At 37.1% G+C, this 22,906-nt stretch overlaps 1 protein-coding gene across 1 annotated transcript in view; it reads left to right on the plus strand.

Moving 5' to 3' along the window:
- Positions 1–22,906, plus strand: part of trabd2b (TraB domain containing 2B) — an 82,796-nt gene that overhangs the window by 46,089 nt on the left and 13,801 nt on the right. The window contains exons 3-4 of the mRNA XM_008406984.2: positions 2,212–2,358; positions 8,615–8,789. Of these exons, the coding sequence (XP_008405206.1) occupies positions 2,212–2,358; positions 8,615–8,789 (322 nt within the window). The remainder of the gene's footprint in view (positions 1–2,211; positions 2,359–8,614; positions 8,790–22,906) is intronic.

Consider the following 22,906-nt stretch of genomic DNA (forward strand, 5'->3'; position numbering starts at 1 on the left):
AATTGGACCTGAAGAGTACATTTTGTTTCCAAATTTCTCTTTGCAAAAAAAAAAAGAAGCTCAAACTCAATGATCTTCAGTTCTAATGTCTTGCCTGGATTTAGATCTAGTTGGCTGCATGTTACAATCAATTCAAATAGCTGACTGAGTTGCTTCACGGCTCAATTGACTGTATTGTGCAGAACCAGAGAAACATCTAAAGCATGGTGGACACCGGCTCTTGAGGTCTGATAGTGGACATCACTTCTTTTTCCTACAATCATCTTACTATCCACATTCAGGAGTTTTCCTTTCCCTGCTGTTGACGAGCATCTCCACAGCATGATGCTGCCAATACCATGTTTTTAGGAAGGTGTTCAGAGTAAAGTGCATCTTTGCAGAGAACAAAGAGCTGGATTTTTGTCTCATCTGACCAAAACACATTTATACATTTTCAGTTTAGCTATACAGTCTGTCTATTTTTGGGTGGCAAACTGAACAGTGATCTATAAGAAGCTCAGAGCTTTGGAGATACCCATGAAGGCTTCACAGGGCAGCCGTATTTACCTTAAAGTTTAAACATGGATACTATTTACCAATGAGGTGACTTCTGGGGGAAATTGGTTGCACTGGATTTTGTTTATTGGTATCACACTAAAGTGGGTTGAATACAAATGCAATCAAACATTTCAGATTTTTAATGTGACAAAACGGAAAATTCATTGCTTTTCTTTGTACTCTTTTTCACTGTTTTACGTTTAACCATCATGTAAATGAAAAAAAACAAAAAAAAACATTCACATTTGTGTTTGCAACATTATGTGGTTTGTAAAAGTTCAAAAGGTTTTAAGAAATGTGGACAGTATATGAAAAATAGCAGAAAGGCAGCAGGGATTAGTAAATGGTCATTCAGCAGCTGTTTCTATGGAATAGAAAAAAAAAAGGTTTAATGAAACAAAAAGATGGGGAGATAGGAGGTTCACAAGGTTAAAGCTTAGAACTTGGTTCTTGTTATCCAAGTGAAAAGGTTGTGCAGAGTTTAAACCTGTAATGTGAACAGTATTGGCATATGTGATTGGGAAAACACAGCTTTATGAATTGCGACCCAGAATTTGACCTCAATCAGTCGTGCAGCTGCATCGGCCTGTAGCAGTCGTGAACGCTAATACCAATCTCCTCTCAGTCATATTTTCCCAATTCAGGATTTCTTTGTGATAATTAAAATCATAGACACAGATCAGCCAGGTTTAGAAAAAAATATGTATCTGCTGAAGCTCAATACAGAAAGAAAAGAAAATCTCCATCTGACGTACCTCTGGTTTCTGTAAGAGAGCTTTACGATGATTGACAACTTGGCCTTGGCTGCCTGGCCAGTCAGGGGAGGCGTGGGACTGTGGAGCGTGTGAGTGAGGAGGTTAACCCCTGCTGTCGAAGACAGCTGTGGAGTTTTTTTGGCCGAGTGGCGGCTGCACGCTATAAATTCTTTCTAAAGAGGGTTTACTTCTGATTTTAATGGGTGCAGTAAATTTATTGCACGCTAGTACGGGAGAACACGAAGAAGGATTATATTTAGAAGGCCTCTCTCTTTCTTCACCTTCTTCTTTCTATAGCCATTCTATTCTTCCTGCAAGAACCTGCAATAGCTTACAATGGCGAAGTGGAAGAAAAATTACATTCCATCTTTAACAGGGCAGCATTACGCAAAGTCAACTTTTTGTGTTGGAAGGTAATTACCTCATCAAAAACATAACTGCAGTGTTGCTTTGATTCTTTCATGCATGTTTCAGAAATCCTTTGATCTTACGTGGCAACCAGTCAGCTGTGATGGACCTCAGCTCCTCGTCGGAGCTGTAGTATCCAAGCTTCTGAACGTCCGCCTCACAAAGCAGCATCTCCCTCACTCAGCTCCTTCAGACTAGCCAGCAGCAATTAGCAAACATCTGGTGGAATTACACATCTGCTGAGCTCATTATAAGAGCTGCTTCTCAGTACAATTCTGGTACATAACAACTGAAAATAACAGTTTCTTGACTGCTATAAAATAGTGCTATGTTCCGGTAAAACGTGTAGTGCTGCCCATTTAATGGTTCAGAAGCATGAAAAACCCACAGCTCAGGTGGAATCTGTTTACAGGACAACCAGTTTATACAAGTGGGAAAAAAAATGCTTTGGTAATTTCACACTTGTACTTTGATTTTTAGTGTGACATTCCTTTAATTGCTTTGTCTGCAGGTTTTGTTTGCATTGAATCAGACGCTGTTGCAGCATGAGGGTGTCCGAGCGGGCAGCCTGCAAGGATCCTACACCACGGAAGATCTCATCACACACTACAACTGTGGGGATCTTAACTCTATCATCTTCAACCATGACACCTCACAGGTTTGTTGCATCACTCTGGAGCTAATTTATCAAGATAAAGTGCAGCATGCTGCTTGTTCTTGAGTTCAGTTGTTCTGCAGAACAACTGAAACTGTTTCAATCTTCTGGGTTTTCTGGAGTTTCACCGTAGAGCCTAAAAAAATCCACCTTTAAACACAATACAAATGATCTGATGCCACTACTTTATCTTTCCTAAATGTACAAAACTAGATATTATCTTCCACATTTTGCCACTTACAAAGCTGTAAATAGTCCAACAGCAACATGCTCCAACAAAACCTTTCCTTTAAATGTGTAAAGGTTCTGGCACAGGATTCTGTCAGATAGCAAAGTGCTTTAATGCTAGGACTGAAGTGGACTGCAGCCCTGATAACAGCTCATCCAGAAGCCAAGAAGAAGTCATTATAACATACATCATCAGTAAACCTATAAATTAGTTTAATTTTCTGCAGATGCTTGGCAAAGCTTATTTTGTTTTATGCACTGAGGCAGTGTTTCCACCAAGTTTAACATCAGCAAAGACTTTTGTTGAAATGTTGCATGCCGCTGTTAATCAGCTCTTGAGTGCTTCAGCTTTGGAAACTGATTTAGTGCAAAACTTAAAGATTGTTTCTGTACTTTGTGCTCCATTCTTTTCTGTTTTAAAACGCATGTAATTATTTTCATACCCCCTTTTCTACATAAAATAATGGACTCTGGCCTGCAGTCTGCCTACAGAGCATAGTTTTGTCAGTAATTCAAATAATAATAATAATAATAGAAAAATTCTATTTTATTATGATTCAACAAAGGAAGTGAGTTTTGTTTGTATAAATTGTCCGTACTTATCTACTTAAAACTAGAGTTTAGTAAAACGATTCTGTTTTCCTATTTACAGATGAAGCTCAGGCAGCCTTACAAAACTATACTTTGCGATGTTTTGAGCCATTAATATCAGATTACGAGATCTAAACCTGAACATTAAGTGTTCTCTATATGACGAGCACCAGCTATTTTTAGCCTGAACCTTAAAGCATCTGCCTCAGTGTTACAAAACACAAATCTGTCAAGACTCTGGATTTAAGTTGGCATAAATCTCTTCCCTGCTCCTCTGCCATTACATAATCATCACCTCAAACATTTAGGCTTACCCATCCGTTCCACAAATCTGCAAAACTGCCACATTAATCCTACTCAACCTCGGGTTACTTGATAGTCTGACATTTTAATAGCTCTGAATGTAACTAAAAACTCATCATCTCACCTCTCGCTGACACTGACTCAGCTCCTTTGCTGAAAGCTACCATCACCATTTCCTTAGAGCTGTCAAAAGGCTATTCAGCCCATAACGTATGTACATAAATGCTAAATGTCCACATGCTAGAGCCGTGCCGGTTATACAAAAAGCCCATTTTGTAGGACTGAAATGTCAATGTCCCTCACTGACCCTAAAGTTCCACGCCACACATCATGCAACCTCAATTCAAAAGTTTACATACAGACTCTTAATCATTTACACTGTATAAACACATAAGGTGTGCACACCATGCCTCTATTCTCATGCCAAATTACAATAAACACGCATATTTTTATTCCATCTCTCTTGCTCAGGGTATGCTCATCCAGCTCTTTAACCGAGGAGACCATTAAGAGAATATTGGCCCTTAGTTTCACCTGCAGACATAGCTTCAGCTGTATCCATTAGTATATGGCAGCAGCTTGCCGCTGGTCCTTGTGTCATAATAAAATACACCAACATTCCCGAGCATTTGGTTAAGCAATCAGACACCCGACTACAGAGAACTGTTGTAGCACGGTGATCTACGACAGGTTTGGGCCTTTGGACATACCATGCCGTTTTTTAAAACATACAATGGGTCCAGAGGCCTCCAACAACTGTAATACTCTCTCCAAACTCCGTTTCAACTTAAAAGAAAGAAGCTGATGCTGAACTGCGGTCCACTGTTAAGCAACTCAATGCACTGCAACATCGAACATCTACTAATAAATTATATTACGGCAAAAGAAATGTTGAAGGGCAGAAATATTAACGAGAGTATATTGCTATTTTTTAAAATTTCTTTCCGATTTGTGTTTGGCTAGGTAGCGTACAAAAAATCATTTGTGTCTGGAGTTGAGAAACGCATAAAAACCCCCATCAAAGAATAAAAGCAGCTGAGAGTTGTCCAAGTGTGATGACATTACAAATGAAACATCAAACTCTGGCATCAACGCACAATAAAATGCTCCCCCAAGAAAAAAAAGTAGCATTAGAAAAGTCTACAAAATGAATAACTATTTATACATTTTTTTTCTCTCTCAGTGATTAGGAGGCAGACAAGAGAAATTTTTTAAGAGCAATAACTTGGAGACATAGCAAGCCGACACAATAACCAGGGTTTTAAAAGTGTGACAAACCCAGTGTGCCTTGTCATTTGCCACAGCGGAAACTGACCACATGAGAAATCTTGTTTCAAAAAGCAGAAACTGCATTGTAATGTTTGCTCTAATTTTGACCATCATGGTTAAACGAGAGGCAGTGTTTAGCGGGAGTTAGGAGTCCCTGGGAACTATTGTGGTGAAAAGGTTGAGCAGTACAGTGCTGACCATTATGTTTAATTGTAAATCCTTTCATCACTATCACACTGTGTATGTTGTTAGAAAAACGTAGCAGCTGCAAATGGAAGCAGAAGATAATGTCACTTTTCAACTCGTAATAAGTTTAGTCCCGAAGATTTTCCTGCAGACATAAAAACTGGAAGTCCATCAACTCAGGTTTCTTATAATATTTTGTTTGGTATTATAACTCATTTCAAGCAATTGCTGTGATTAAAAAAAAAGCAGTCAAAATTCTGAGAAACAATCTGAAACAATTTGATAAATGGCCTCTACTTCTGTAGTGCTTTATCAAGTCTGAGGACTTCAAAGCATTTTCTACAACAATCAGCAATTCACCCATTCACTCACTAACGGTGGAAAGCTACAAAGTAGCCACAGCTGCCCTGCGGGAGACTGAAGTAGGTTGCCATTCATTCTGCACCACTGAGTCCTCTCACCACAGTCGGCAGGGAAAGTGGATGAAACGATGATATGCTTGAAACAGGCAGCCAGCTGGTTACAGGACAAACCCCCGAGACATCACAAATACCACTCTAAAGGTGGGGCAACATGTTTAAGACCCACTATAATTTAATAAAGTGATCATTGGATGGCAACAGGCATGACAGAGGACAGATGAGAAGTGAAAACTACAGAATAACAATGTGTTTTACAATCGGCTAATACCTGCAGTCACCTTGATGTCACAGTTGTCACAGCTTCAATACAAAAAGAGCAGAAAAAGTTTTGAAAAGGAGAACTGAATAGAAAGTCTTAGGAACAAAACCAAAGAAAAGATCATAGGAATGAAGTCAACTGCTGTATGACAGGAAACAAAAAAAGAGGGGAGGTATAATTCCAATAGAAGGGGTTTTGGAGGGGGTATATCACCGTTTTCCTACATTTCCTGTCTGGGTTGGAACATTGGACAGTAAATGGTCTTTCACTGGATAACCTTTTGCATTCACTGCTGCAATCGCACCATGAAAGAAAACATAATTTGTTGCCACAAAGCTCCCTTCATTCAGCCGAGTTAATACATCTTTTCGACATATTTCATGTCAGACCAAATTTAATTATATTTTTAAAAATTGGGATATGTGGCCTTCTCTGAACCAGTTTCACCTCCCCCTATAAAACACAAGCAGGTGCAATTGATTTTATCTTCCTTCTACATTAAAATGTATTAAGCTATTTTTTTCTTTTATTCTTTTTTTTTGTGAACTTTACAAAGGCATGCAAAAAGATTTCAATAGTAAATCAACATAAAAATCAATAAATTGTTGTATATTTTACAATTGCACAAAAAGCATCCGGCCCTTACATAAAACAAAGGGCTGAAAAAAAAAACGACTCAAAGGAGAGGGGAAATGAGTGAGGCCCAAATTTTGACTTGATGCTCAAATACCTTGTGATAATAAATCCTTCCATATATTTACAAGCCATTCACTATGAAATATACACACACATTTAGCCACCATTATTCAGTCCCTTGTCAACCTGTAACTCACTTGTAGACAGCAAAGCAATGCATGTTCTGCATGTGTCTCCTTGTCACTCTCTAATACAACCCAGATAAACACATCTGTTCAACACAGGACACAAACATCGATTCTGTCGCCAAACTCTCGATCATTTCATTTCTTCCACATCAGCACAGAAGACGGCAGAGTGGGTTTTCTCATGTGAACTCTTTATACTTGTTCACATTAACATGCATCTTTAGGGATTTCTTTTAAGAAGGGGGTATAGCGAATATGCTCCTTGGATGCACAATTATAGTCAGTCAATCAGAAGTGATTTAGGTTACATTTGTACATTTGGCCAAATTGTTTTTGCAGCACAAACATTAAGATACTAGTACCATGCTGCAGGACAAACTGGCAAGTTAACACTTACAAATTTTCACCAGGGGGGTATGCTTTATTAATAACAGTATTTTTATTTGGAAAAATAGTAAATGAATAATTAAGGTGAGGCCCTTTAGTGTATAAAAATCAGCGTAGAAAAATGTCAAAAATGTCAATAGAGTAAGGGTTCTAAGTTATTAGGCTGTCTGCTCCTCTCTTACAGCATCTGTGAGCATCTGATGCTGAAAGCATCTGTGATTTGTTTGGTGTTGGAGCAGAGATTTCATGTGATTAAATGTTAGATGAAGAGCTTAAGTTTAATTCAGCTAAATAATTTCAGTTGTGTCTTTCGGCGTGTTTATTTTTCTTTCACAGAGATTGTATGAAATCAGACTGATTTTTTTACTTGTTGGATTAGACGTGCTAATGAATAAATTTCGGATGAAAAGAGGATTAAATAAGTAAATTGTGAGTCTTGCCATATTTTCCTACAAAAGTTAATAAAATCCTATGTTTGACTGTGACTGTGCTAATTATCCTCTTGCAGAGGTAGTTCAGCCATGGAAGATTACCAGGTAATTAAAAATAAAAATAAAATACAAATAAAATCCATTGATTTTATAAAAAAAAAAAAAAGTGTGTGTTGATAAAAATGTCTTCTTTTTAAGTCTACATTAGAGTTACGAGAATTTTGAACTCAAAAGGAGAAGACGTCAGGAGAAAAGACTTGGTTATGAAAGCCTCATCCATCTCCAGAAGCAGAAGGAGAAATTCTTTAGTTTCAGCATTAGGAAAAGGCAGGTTAGGCTAGATTAATTTATTTTCATTATTTGAATACTCTGTGCTGCTGAATTAGACTGTGTACTGACCCCTGCTACATTTTTACTAATTAAAGAAGTATATCAAATTGCTTATTTAATTTGCAATTATTTTGTCTACACACTTATTGTGTTGCTTCAATTTCGAGTTCTTCAACTGCAGTAAAATAGTCTTAGTGAATAGATCACAAATTTATCGGGGCATTTATGAGTCTTAAGTCATTTAAACAACGCCTCTGAGTCACTAAAACATACTTGGATCAGAATTAAGAGCCAGTTGTAATTGGGGGAAAGTGGTTGTTTTAATGAGTGTCATCTGTGAAACTGCAAGGCCAGCTGAGTCATGGAAGGAGGAGGGTTGAGGCACTCAGTTTATCCACTCAGGTTTTCACAGATAAACCAGCTAAATAGATTATCTTTTAACCAAGAATAGGATAATACCCAAAAGGCAGGAAACACATTCTGTGTTCTAAGCTAGATTAAACAGAGAGCTTAATCATTGTTTTTTTGTTTTTTTTTGGTGCTATTTCAGGTAAAATCTGAGAAATATGCTGATTGGTTTAGAGAAGATATCTTGAAAGGTTCATTGGAAATCTTTCAATGAACCTTATTTATTTTTGCTCGTTTACCCAACTGTATCCCAAAATACAACACATATGGGAAGGTGTTCGGATCAAGGTTGCATTGTACGTCTTGGTAGCAGTGTCAGATTAAATCCAATCACATTCACGGCATAAACAAATTGCTGTAGCGCTTGTTTAGAACAATATCGAGACCAGTTTCCTCTCTGTACAGTTGTTTTGTTCAGTACCTCGGTGTGATTTTTGTATTTACATCCACACAATGAAACCTCATCGGGGGACGAAACAAACCAGAGTTCATATTAAACGGACTAAATTCCTCAAGTGTGAAAATGCCCTAAGGGATTCGTAATACGTTAAGTTTAAGATAGATTTTTAACGTAAAGTCTTTCAACATCTTATTTTCTCACAGTCCCTTTCTCTATTTCAGCTGCCACACTTCATCAACAGCTCTCTGCCAGCACATGACCGTATGACCGCCATGCAGATCGACAACTACTTCCGTCAGGAGCTCATCTACAAACGCAATGAGCGAATGGCTCGACGCGTCTCTGCACTGCTGCAGAAGAATCCCAACCAGACTTTCTTTTTCGCTTTCGGAGCAGGTATAGCATGTCCTTATACAACATCTGGAGTTTGTGTTAATGCCGATTGTTAATTGTCAAGTAATGGCCACATTAAAATCGCTGTTCTGTAATTTGCTGGTTATGGGTTGCTCCTCTTGTAGCCAAACTCACCAAGCCATAATTGCACCAAGACCTGTCAGACTCTCTTTTTGCATTCAGTGACGTCTTTCCAAGCACATTGTTTTGCAGCTAGGAAGGTGTGTTTGCATGTAATTGTGAAGAATCGACAGGAGGTTTACTGTGGTCTGGAACAATTTCGGTTAGTGTCGCTGTCTAGTCATGTTTAACAAATTTCCCGTTATTTGTAATTTCAAGTAAAACTGGAGAAAATGCAGAGTGTTCAATTGGTCCCAGGTCTTTGGCATGCAAAGCTGATGTTCATAAATGCAAAAGTACATGGACACACACTTGCACACAGAAGTCCTGTTTACAACCTGCTCCCACCTTAGAAATGAAGACACTATTAGCTTGTTTGTTTCAATTAGCATTCCTGGCAAATGTTGGTTAGGAAAGTATGTGTGTTTATGTGAATCAATAAGTAAACAGGTGGTGTTCCTGTTTACTGTCCAACTGTGCATCTCTGTTTTCGATTCTGCTAAAGGGTAGCACTTCCTCTGGGCCGTGTAGACATGGGTGTACCAACATGTGAGTGCATACAGTTTGTGCCACAGCGTATTATTACCGCAGAATGCCTGGTTCCTTCCTTTGGGTTTGTTGCTCCCAGTTCCTTTTGTGATTTTTGGACTGTTGCGCGATCCAGCTGCTACGTGTGTGTCGTCACGGACGTAACTGAACACTGCAAGCATGCATTAGGCTTGTACTTTGGGTGTAACAGGAGGATGGATGGAAGTAATACCACATAAATGTGCGTTATGTGAATAAATAAAGAAACTCACCATATTTATGAAACAACTAATTGTCAGCTGGTAGTCTGGAGACTGTTTTAGTTTATAACTAAAAGGTCTTTGAAACTTAAGGTTAAGAAACAGAGTGAATCTGAAGTATTTTGCAAGTTATTAAAATGAATTATTTGAATTGAAAGTGATACTGGTTTGGGTGGAATGTGACTGGATTAATTACAAATGAAACAAATTTAGTTATTTTGTGTTTTAGATAAAGCTAGGCCCAAAACTATTCATACTTCTGGCAGATTTAAACTTGAAATGGTTTTTGTTCTCCCAAGAAGGTTGTTTCTAATAACGCGAGGAGATCACAGGGAAATCAGGGAGAAGTGACGAGAGGAACCGGCAAGTAATGGCTGACAATGAAGTGCTTAAATACTAGGAGGTAGAACACTGGAACAAAGAAACTGGGCTGACTGCTGACGGGTTGCAGGTGTGATTGAAGGAAGCGAAGCAGACAGAGCAAAACAGAAGAGGCACAGGGAGGAGGGAGAATATGCGGGGGATCATGAAATAATTCTAACACTAAAGAATAACTACACTGAAGAAACAAAAAACTGGCGTAGCAAAAATAACTATAAAAACTAGAAACACTAAGAAGAACTGAACTTAAAGAAACAGGAACAAGTAACACAAAATAATAATAAACTAGAATGAAATCAAGCTACCAAAACAACTCAACAAACCAGGAACCAACATAGGAAACAAAATGAAACTAGAAAGATGTAACCCAAAGTGAACCAAAAACTACTCTAAAATAAAAGTTCCATTTTTATTTTAGACTAGACTTGTTTTTTCTAAGAAGCGTCTTTCTTACATGCATGATTCCTACAAAATGTGACTTAAATTAAATCTGAGAAAATTGCTGATGTTTTGATATGTAAAATATGTACATTCCTGGGATATGAATCTATAAATTGTTTGGTTTTTTTGTCAAGAAATTGCAAGAAATTTCTTGACAAAAGAAATTTGTCAAGAAATGACAAATTTCTTTGTCATTTCTTGACAAAGAAATGACAAACCATTAACCATTACTTGACAAAGAAATGACAAAGAAATTTGTCATTTCAATTTGTTTTTTTTTGGTTTTTTCTTGACAAAAAAAACAAATTGTTTGGTTTTTTTGTCAAGAAATTGCAAGAAACGACTAAGAAAATGCCTCGTTTATGCTGGTCACCAGTTTAATTTTAGGTAATTTCTTTTATTAAAATGTGTTTGTTAAAATTTAACAAGCCATGGTCCCTATAATTTATGACAATATTTCATCCTATTTGATGATTGTTATGAATATCACCATATTCTACAAACAAACAAGGCAATTAGTCCAGTTTTTGTCGTTTATTAGAGGGTTTAAAAATGACAGTGGCTGCAGTCCGCCACAGCGAAGAGAAAATAAACTGATGAGCAGGTGTTAACAACTTTAAACCACCTATATTCTGCTTTTCTTCGCTCTCTGTGTCGGCTTTACTCTACGCGCAGACCCGTTGCCACGGCAACACCTCCGCTAACCCGCAGAGCAGAGGATAATAAATTGACCAGAATGCCCTGCACCATAGTTAGCTTCCTGCTTTTGGAGCGATCACCAGTCCACTTGCATTCACAAACCGCGCAGGAGTTCACTTCAACCAAACTGAGACCAGAGTTTGCTTTTTTTTTTGCTCCGCATCAGAGTCGATTGCGCATTCACACTTCCCCAAATGAACCAGACCTTCTGGACAAATGAACTGGAGTTCGATTAGAGCAGACTCTACATGGCTGGTGTGAATTCACCCTAAGATTCAGACCCTTCAGCAGATTTACTGTCAGATTAATCAGAAAACAATATTTTAATGAATTCAGTTTAAATCTAAATAACGTTGAACTTTACCATGTTCCTTTAGGTTTTTGTTGTTTCCCTTGCTTCTTCTTTTTTTTTTGTATGTTTGTCGTTAGGTTGAATAACATCAAAAATGATTGTTTGGGTCTTCAGATGACAACATTTTCACATTACCAGTTCGACTCTTGCATATTGCGTGTTTTAAATAGTTCAGTAATTGTTCAGTTAAAAGTTTTCTTCCTCAGCAAAGGCACAGATTTTGAAACGTTTTCCACCGACTCCATTTTGAGCACACTGGAAAACTACAGTGCATCCAACCGCATGCTTTAGAGGCGAACGTGTGTGGTGGGTCGCCTGCAGGTTGCAGCCACTACATGCGACAAGACTGACAGCTAGTGTGAAGTGATAGGAACCATTACATTACGCTACGCCTGCTGAGTGAGCTCACACACGTGTGCTTACACACATGCAAACACAAAGCGGTACATTCAGAGGTGTAAAACACAGTGCTGCTCACATTTGAGTGTGTATTTCATGATATGCACTGTTGCTCTAATATCCATGTAACAACGTGAAATTTGTGTTTGATTTATTACAGTTGGGGAAAAAAAATCTGATTAATGCAATTTGAGGAAATGCTTACTAATGAGTTTATGTAATATTATGACATCATGTAACAAAAAGATATTCAAATATTAGCAAATCATTTATCACATAAAACCTTTACAGATCTACAGAAATCAAAGCTACAAGTACTGCAAAAATAAAAGCAGAGTTTAAATTCCACATATGACCACATTTTATAACTCTTGGAAAATGAAACTTGTTAAAAACAACAAAAAGCAAGTTGTTTTCAACAAGTTTCAAGTTTTAAATCAAAACAGATAAAAATCCTCAGAAATCTCTCCCACACTTTAATCACAAATCACTTCCTCTCTCTAACGTCTCTTTTTCCCAGTTCAGATCGCTGACACACATCTTTACGGTCTTATAAATGTCCCTACTGGTCCTAGTTTCCCACTGGCCATGGCCAGCAGTGAAATTTTATCATCCAGTGATGCCAGTTTGTATTATGTGACAACCCAGACTTCCTAGAATCTGGCCTCTCCTTCAACATTTTTGGACCTTGTTCTTAGAGCAGCGATGGTTGCCGTTACGTTTTAAACGCCTTTCCTCTAATAATTTCACAACAGAGAACATTCTAAGTAACAAAGGGATATAACGAGGTGAGGCTTTGGGAGGGTTAAGGTTGTCCAGACTTTAAAATAAATAGAGCTGAGGGAGACGGATAACAGGCGTCTTCAGGGCAAACGTGAGCAAAAAATAATGGTGATCATATAAAATTAAATCTTTATAGTAGGATCTCGGATCACGTTAGATGGAATGTGTGTTTACCTCAGAACAAAGCTTTACAGGGAACTTTATGGGTGACTTTAAAATAGTCATAATATGGATATTTTTTTATTGTAGATGTGTTTCCTGGTGTAGACTTCCAAGTTTCTGGTTACTACTTTGTTTTTCAGTACATTTCTGCATTACGTCCATATTGGTGGGCCGTGTATTGGCGATTGCTTTCAATCACCATCTTTACAAGATGGAGAACTGAAGAAAAACAGGTATTTTAAAAATACAGATTTCAGGTCAAAGTTCTGAAAGTTACCAAGCTGTAGCAGCTCGAATGGAGGAACTTTTTCAGTAAGATTCAGTAAGATATAAACTACGTCTATAAAGTGATTCAAGCAGATAAAACTCTTCTCTGCTCACCTCAGTACCTTGCTTTCTGCTCTTTCTTGTACTTTGGAGAAATCTACATTTTCTTCTTGGGTTAGAGCGTAACACAGTATACATGGTTTTGTTGTAGAGGTCATTCCACCTATATGTTCAATAATATTAATAACTGAAATAAAAACACTACAAACATCATCAAAGTCTATATTTGGCTCCATTCAGAAGACAACAACCCTTTGAAACATTTAATATTCCTTTGGGATCAATACAGTATTTTTTTGAATTTCAGATTCAGACTAACTTTATTTTGGTAAATTTGACAACATCACACAAAACGTAGACAAAAATAAATGCTACTTAACAAACCAATAGTTTATCAGAAAAAGAACGAAAAACATCTACTGTCCATATACATACACAACACACACATTTATATTTAAATACATACATTACATATACACATGGTTACATAATGCATATACACATTTACATAAAATAGCTTTATAACTTTACATGTTAAGGCTCTTTTAAAGCCCACAAAAAAAATATTTGCGATCATCACTCAGTTCATTTCACGGTTCCACACTGATAACAGAAATACATTTAAACCGTACTTTACTTTTCTCTTTAGCATATTCAAATATTAACAAGCCTCAGAAATTACATTTCTCTCTTAAATTAAATAATTTCTGAATTCCAGAAGAAAGACTTTTGTTCTATGCTTTATTATGCATTATTTCAAGAATTTTTATTTATACAATATATTTTAGTTTTAACATATTACTTTGAATAAAAGGTTTATTAGTTGGTCCATAACATCTCATTGTATTAGTAAGCCTAATAGCATATTTGTATGTAAATATTTATTTTATTTCAATTTCTCCATATTTCTGAACAATATGGCAAACAGGGCACAACCGAGGACTACTATATAATATTTTAAACAATCCTGCAATAGTTTTAGTTGGTAATTTTGAATTTCAATTTCAGAGGAAATGGTGTTTAGAGTGCGGTGCAGTTTTAGTTTTGCTACATTTTGGTTCGCTGTAACCAAAGCCATGAAAGAAATAGTTATTGTTGTCAAGTTCATTGTCCCAAAATCAAATGACCATATATTTATATGAGAGCATTTATCAATGCCTGTCAGTGAAAAACAGTCAAAGATTTATATAGAGGCCAGTTGCTTTATATGAGTTTGTGCTCAACATAAAACATCAGTTAATGGCGAATAAACTCAAAGTTTAACACTAATTTTCTAATAAGCCAGATTAAAGGAAAATAACCCCTACTTTTGCAAAAAATAAAAAAATAATGAGCAGTTACTGAGTTCAGGCTATTAACAGCAACAGTGATTAATACAGAAATGTGCCTCCTTCCTTTGGGCTGTTTTGCTCCCGCAGCTTTTTGTGGGTTTTGGACTGGATTCTTTTACTCCATCCAGCAGCTAATTTTGTGTTCTGATTAAACTTCACATTCTAAGTATGCCTGCGCTATGTGCTTTGCTTGGGCTGGTGGATTAAATATGTTAAGTCAAATTTGTGAATCTGTGGGCATTCTGACCAGAGAGGGTGTTATAAAATGTATTTTGAGACAAAAATTTGACAAAAAACTTTGAAGATTTACTTTTACAAAAGAGGTCAATATAAGACACGAAAGAAAGAAAGCCCTAAAGTGACATATTTTCAACTTTTTTTAAAAATTCTGACTCAAATAGCTCTGTATTCTTTACGCAGCATACAGGAGCTTCATCCCTCATTGCTGCACAAGTTCAAAAGGTGCTGTTTTCATGCTTTTAGAGAACGTGTTGAAGTTGGAGTTTTGTAGCCGAACTGTAGTCGGAATTTGTAGATATAAAATTAATTTGTTTCATTTCAGGATTTTTGAATGAACTCGATTTACCTTAAATTTTTACATGATCTTTCTTTTGTCAGTCTTTCATGTCATCTTGAAAGACTGACATGAAAGACTCGATCAAACCCTTTTTCTGATTTTCTTTTTCCCTTTTTCAACTTTGGCTGTTTTTTTTCACAAATTTACAAACATTGATTTTAACAGATGGAACAGTGTTCTTTCTGCCAATATCTAGGAAATTACAAAAAACACTAAAAATAAATGGGAGTTTAAGGTTTTTTGTTACTTGCAACTTATTATAGTAGCACACTTTGTTCCCATTTGTTTTGCTGAATGTGTGGAAAACGACAAGCAATGTTGAATTGTATTTTAGACCCAACCAGGCGATTCCTTAAAATGCTGTTAGCTTAAAACTGGATATGCAGCAAATTATGGTACAGTAAACTAGAGTGCATTGTTTTGATGATGTCCAATTCATTCAAAATTGCTGCATTTCATGTCTAGATAAACAGCTTTCTTCTTACTTAAAAATTGCTTGAAAAATTAGTTTGCAAGTTGAATTTTTATTCTAATCTACAGAATAAAAAAAAATTGTACCATATATAAATGTGTCTAAGAAATGTTGAAAGGGCTTAGGTTTCACTTCGCTGTCATTATTAAGGCAAACAGTAAATGGAAAGGGACGATTTGGAAGTCAATAGCCACTTTTGGTTCATTTCAAAAAAATGAAGTTACTTGACGCAGGATCTGGCAGCACATCTTCTACTAGTAAAGGCAGTGCAGAATGGAAAACTCTGGGTAACATGCAGCTTTTGAGCAAAGGAAAAAGCCAAGACACACTGGCAACAAACATGACAATGATGTAGGACGTTGGTGTCCCGATCCAGTCCTTATGGGCCGGTGTCCTGCCAGTTTTAGACGCGTCTCTGCTCCAACAAAGCTGGTTCAGAGGGTCCAGCTACCTTGTTAGTATGCCAGAGTTCTGCTAGGCTTGCTAATGGACTATCATTTGATTCAGATTTGTTGAATCAAACTAAAACATGCAGGATTCTGGCCTTTAAAGACTAACTTTGGACACCACTGATGTAGGAACAACTCAAAGGTCTTTACATTAGGGTAACAGTCACCCCATTCCACTCATTCACACACCAATATGCAGATCAGTGGGAGGACAAATATGGAATCAAAACCCCAATTTTCAGATTGCAATACTCCTCTTAAGCCACATTTGCCCAGATATTTGACAGTAACATCCCAGGAGTCTTTCTTGGGCTAAAATCTTATGAACTACTTGGCCTTTTGTCAATGACTTTAATTGACATTTTACATATGTGATTATCTACAAATTGTCAGCAACATTGATTAAAAAGGAAAATTCCATAGTTAAACTTAACTAAAATGTAATGTGTCACACGCTTGGGCAAATAAATTTGAGGTTAAATTCTGCAGACTAAGACAAATGGTAGTGTAGTGCTGGTGGTAAAAAAATAAAAATAAAAAAACTCCTCAAATGTGTGTGTCACACTGTCTAGAATACTGGTAGCCAAGTCCTGCTTCTCTCTAGAAATCAGATGCTTGTTAAGATGAGAAAACTATTACAATAAACCGTATAAACTATTACACTGAGCTAAAAGTAACAGATAAATATAAAGTTCTCAATTTAAATGTGAACCATACTAAACAAGCAGACAACATCAAGTTTTATCAAACAATAACTAACCCACAGGTAAGTGCCCAACTTCCTGCAGCATTTTGTGTGGATGACGGGCTTTCACAGGCTACATGTTCTAATGAAACACCCTCGCTGACTGATACTTGTAGATACTTGTAGCACCACAGTTGAAAATTGGAAGAGGTAGCTCAGTTCATCAGAACTCCGACCGCACCTCTTAACATTTTGGGTAATTCACATTACTGGACGCTTAAGTGCTTCATTACACACGGAAGCCACTTGTAATTTTATATTAAGTTATATCACAAGCAACCATTCACTACCAAGGCAAGCTGCAGCCAACCATCACAGCACTTTTATTCACCGATATGGAGAGACATAGAGATAGTACGGAAAGCAGCCTGAAAATCTTCTTGAACATTGTCTAGTTAGAATATCACTATGCATTTACCAAGCTGATCTTAATCAGACATTTATTTAAGCTTTTCCATGCTCCTCCTCTGTTTATTGGCCTTTGTCTCCTCCAAGTCTCTAAGTGCTGCACAGCACTCCAAGTCCAAGTGCTGTGCAGCGCTGTGGTCACCACTGTTCGCTCTTGGGATCATGTAATGGGGGCTAATCGGGATAATCCACTACAGCATGACGAAGCGTTCAAAAGGCCAAATAAATGCATCACACTTTCCTCCTTGACAAACTGTCGCAGCATTACCACATAATAACAGTTAAATCTGTAGCTTACAAACTTTTTCTAAAAGTTCACTGAACACTTTTCTTTGTTCATTATAAGCCTCATGTCTATGTGTTCTCAGTTCATTAGATCACAAAAAAAATTATAATAATAATCTGTAATCTTACACAATTATCCAAATACGCACATGTGAATTATCTGTGCTAAAGAGTGGAGCACTTCAAGGGCAAACAATGTGTTGTTGGAGTTCCACGATGTTCTTCATCGGGTTTTCATTTGCCACTTCCCTGGCTGCTGCAGCCCGTCCTTATTGAAAACATCCCCTGGAATTTCCTGACGGTGCACTTACACACAAGTGGCCGCGTACGTTCCAGACTAAAAGAAAAAGTCATATGATCTGCAGATATTTATCGCCAAAATAGCAGTAGCCACCGTCAAAAGTGTAGCTTTTTTTCTTTGTAAGTCTGGGATTTTAGAGTTATTCTCTCTCTCTCTCTCTTTTTTTTTTCCAGCCAATGATAGTAAATTGTAGAGACAGCATGGGTCCATGTGTTTTAGGTCCCTTTGTGGCATTGTGGTGTCGAGGTGATGAGTTGGGGAGAGAGCCTGCCTGCAGAGTGTGTCACTCTGTGACTCTTCCCCTCTCAGACCATATTTGCCTTTTCAGCCCTTTTCCGCATCTGTTTGTCTGCCGTTGTCTCAGCCTTCGCTTCAGTCTGTCTGCAGCAAAACTCGGCTTTCTGCTCGTCTATCAGTGTCTGTCTCATGTCTGCTTTCTTAATCCTTCACATCTGTGTCTTTTTCATCACTAAAGATGCCACCATCCCTTTATCTTGTCCATCTCTGTCCTGACTTCATGTAGTCTTACCTTTCACATTGCTGGTGGTCAGGCAGTGCAAGTTATTGGAGTGATTTTCTTATTACAGTTTGGTCCCAACACATATGCATAAACGCAACATTTTTGTTCCCATTTTTTGCGAGCTGAACTCAGACTTAAAACATTTTCTACATGCACAAAATAACAATTTCTCCCAAATATTGTTCACACATCTGTCTAAATCAGTGATGATCAGCTGCAGCTTAAAGCTCAGTGACTTCATTTGATGTGTTTGGAATGTGAATCTTTTGGACAAATTGGTTTGGACATGTGGTCAAGGTGTGACACTCATGTTTTCCATCAACATGTTCTGCTCTCTTTGAAGTAGTGTGCTGGAAAAGATTGGCGGAAATAGCTAACTTAAAAAAAAAAAAAAAACTTTCCAAGGCTTTTTACGTGAAAAATGGAAATGCCTTTTGGGAATAAGCTGTGATATTACAAATTCTGGCAGAAACATGCATGATGAGTTTTCTACGTTTGTCTTCCTTGGGGGCAACATCTGGATGTGTTGTGTGCTTTGGTTTCCAAAAAAACTAGATATGCATGTTAAATAACTCCATATCAGAAACTTGAGGGAAGCCTTGAATTGCTTTAAGGCAATAAAGTATTGTGAATCCAAAACTTGCGATTCATTTGTAATTTATGCCTTTTTATTCTGATGACACAAAATACATTTTAGTGGCATTTCCCAAGTCTTCTAATTGCTAGACAGACTCCTCTCGTGTTCACTTCAAACCAGCAGATCCCAGCTCAAATATAAGTTGCTGCCTCTGCTTTGTTTGGGCTCAGATCTTGTGCATTTTCAGAAATGTAAGCTTTTGGGTTTTGTGTATTTTGGTAACTCTTTGCTGCACTGATTAGATTTGTCTCTGTAATTAAATCAGTCCAGCTCATTAGGTTGTTCAAAGATTTCATGCTTCATTGGTAAGTGAAAGTACATGTTATTGCCCAGCACATTTGACGCAACATTAAACACATGGTGGTCGCTTCGGGCTCTTTTCTAGTCCTTGAAAGGATCTAAATGCTCTCAGCAGAAACTACATCTGCTGCAACAGGGACCTGTTCCTTAACTGCATCCACCTGTTGTCCCAGGTGTAAATCAGATCATGATTAAAGGGCAGGAATAAAAACCAGGCGGTCTGCAAGCTGTGAGAAACAGCTAATGTGATACACTGGTTTTAACCCGGACTGATACAACTTGAAGGAAAAATAAATAAATAAATAAAACACATACTTATATGTGGTTAAATTCACAGTTACATACCTGAACACTTGCAAACAGAAATATGTTTGTGAAATTGAGGCCAGCATTTGATTTCTAATTGAAATAATAACAGAGGAAAAAGGCAGTAATAAGTGGAAAAAGAAAAAAAGAGGGAGGATGTCACGTGTTCTTTCATTATTGATTTCCTGACTTAAATGTCAAATGAAGGAAAAAAAAAACCTATATATATTTTTTTATTCATACATAGAATTTATTGATCAACAAAATTCATGACCAGGAGCACTGAGGGTTGTGTTGTTGGACCACAAACATGTCACGCATCACTTCGCCTCCTTCAAGAGCTCTGAAGAAAAAATTATGTTTTGGCCCCGTTTGACTTTTTTTTTTAGAAATGTGAAGGATATTCATGATAAATGTAACAAATACTATCAAATTATACACTTATTTGAAAAGCTGAAGTCACCTTCATTTATTTTCATCTGAAAAATAAAGGTGGCAAATTTTCATTTTAATATTCGGAGTTCCACTTTTTCACTTTTTTATTTTTGTTTCCTTCTGAACTCCTTTTCTAAACTATCCGCGTGACAGACGTACGTTCCAGATGGAAGCAGCAAGTTAAGTCTAAATATTTAAACGCAGTGGAATCCCAAGTCCCCAACAATGAGGGACTGAGCCGTTCCACCAGGTTTTGTTTTCACAGAGACCGATCCCTGTAGCTCTCCGGATCCGTCTTTGACCAGAACTTCAACCAGAACATGCACATGTATGCTCCATCAATGCTTGTCACTCATAAACCCTCACCGCGGCGCAATGAGACAGACTTACGCCTTGCCGCATGGAGAGGAAATGAAGTCATTACTGAGATGAGGAATGGGTGACAGAAGGCCGGTGGTGAATGGGGCTGTTTGGCAAATACCCATTTATACTCTTAAAGAAATCCTGAAATGTGGATTATAGTTCTTTAGACTCACACTTGATGTGAAAGGCATCAGAACTATGGGGGCAGTTGTTTCTGCAGCTCTGCTCTGTTAATAGAAAAGCTGATGTGTGATTTATAGAAGGAGTCCAGTGCTGTTAAACTGTACAAGGAAGTTCACTGCAAGGCACAGGGGTGCTGGGCTTATTAAAATCTTTGTTGCATTACTCATGGGTTCTGCAAAGGAAAATGTGGGGGTACTGCACATGGGTTAGTCATAAAGAAACTTTCTCATACAACACAAACAGGTGTACAAGTTATTGACTGCCTCTAACAGCGAGGTTAGCACATTTGCGGTTTCAAGCACAAATCCGTCATGACTGAGATCAAGTCTTTTGCAAACAAAAGACGCATGCATTAGAATAAGTATTTTTTTGAGCAAGCTTTAGATATTAATTGTAACGATTCATATTATACTGCACTTACATTAATAAAAATAATGCTTAATATAGGAATATATTTTTAAAGAACTATGTAAGATTTTTATTTTATTTTTTTTATGCTGTCTGACGAAGTGTTTTCCCCTTGGGTCAAATATTTTTATTTATATATATGTATATATATAAATTAGACATGTTCTAACACTAGATTCTAATCATGACTCATCCAATATGTTGCTGTGCATACAAGCTGTTACACCATCTACTGAGGCCAGTGCTGGAGCAGAAACCATCAACCCTGTGATTATGGTACAAATATTCTGCTGCCTAAACCATAATCTCTGAAATATTAAATTTCTCAGTGTTTCTGATAAAAGGTTATAGATTTACAAAGGTAAACAAAATAAGAGACGCAGTGTTGAACAAAACTGTTTACCATGTCTTGAAGAAATGTGCAGATTCTTTATTTATTTTATTTATTTTTATACCGACTGAAAATGTTGAAGTTTTTCACCTAGTTTGACCAGCTGGAAAGAAGCCTTGAAACTTCACTGAAATCTGAAATTCACATTTTATGCAATGTAGCATCACATCATGTCATCCCATTAAATGCACAGTTTAATTAAGAAAATGAAAGTAGAAAGTAGAAAATGAAACTAAATGGATTTCAAATTGATTTAATAAGCTAAATTTGTGAATTTTAGATAGTCGCCTCCTGTACCTGTAATTATTTGCTTGAATTAAAAAGAAAAAAGACAAAAACTAAAATATAACCTTGACTTTATTGCATAATTAAAGCTTTACTCTTCTTGTCCTTCGACAGGAAAGACGATAAGCTAAAGTAATCTACACCAAATGAAACAGATGCAAGGCCACGTTGTAGGATCTGATCTCCAGCGGGACATCGGGGAGACGGTTAAATACCACAAATAGTTTGCTTTAGTGAGAGAAACAATGTACATTTTTTTAAGGAAAGTGTCACAACAAATGGTCAAAGCTTATGTAATGTCTTTATTTTGAAAATGTCATACTCCCTTACCATCTGTTTTGAATTCACACACATCCTCACACTACACTTTTGCTATTTATATACTGGTTCTCTATTATATTCTACATCTTCACCGAAAACAAAGGAAGGGCTAGAAACCAAACATCCAATTGGCTTAAAACCACTCTCAGCCATAGCCACCATGGAGAAGTGAATATATAATCAAACATTGGAGAAAAATGTCACTACATTGAGCTGATCTACTCGATCAAACAAACTTAGGAAAAAAAAAAAAAAAGACCGAAGTGGCTGAAATGTCACTGAAGGCAGTGAAAAGTGCCTCAACTGGCTACAGTTTGACTTCAGAGACTTGTAAATTATATTTGCAAAGGCTTTGATACTCCTCTGGTGATTCATGGTGGTCCAATACATCTGATGTATTTATTTTACTACCTCTTTAACACCTACATACACATTGGGAAACGGTCAGAAATTAGAGGAATTTTCCCCTCATCATCTCTGTCTGGACATAGATGAGACACATTTTCAAATAACTCTAAAGAGGTGCAAACCCGTCAAGTCTATAGGAATGTTTTTCCCTCAGGTCACTGGACTTGTCTCCTTTTTCTGTTCTCAGTTTTGTCTTCCTGTAAATCTGCCAAGAAAAGGGAGCTCGCTTTTGTTTGAGCCATGATATAGTAACGGTACCAAACATGTATTTTTAGTGTGGTGGATGGTTCCCACTACTGCATTTTTCTCTTAGTTTATGATCGGACTGTATCTGTACTGTTTACAGTTTTTTTTTATCTTTTTTTTTTTTTATCCCATATAACTCTACAGTAATAATTCTCCTAGGCATGTACCCTGTTTTTCTGCCTTACTCTGCTATTTGTTTGTGCAATTTTCATGTGAGGTGGTCTGTGTGCAAGGCTATGTGGGATTTTCTAAACCAACCCAACATATCAGTTGCTTCAGTGTTTACATGGTCTAATT

This window comes from Poecilia reticulata, linkage group LG4 (assembly GCF_000633615.1).
Source record: "Poecilia reticulata strain Guanapo linkage group LG4, Guppy_female_1.0+MT, whole genome shotgun sequence".
NCBI lineage: Eukaryota > Metazoa > Chordata > Actinopteri > Cyprinodontiformes > Poeciliidae > Poecilia > Poecilia reticulata.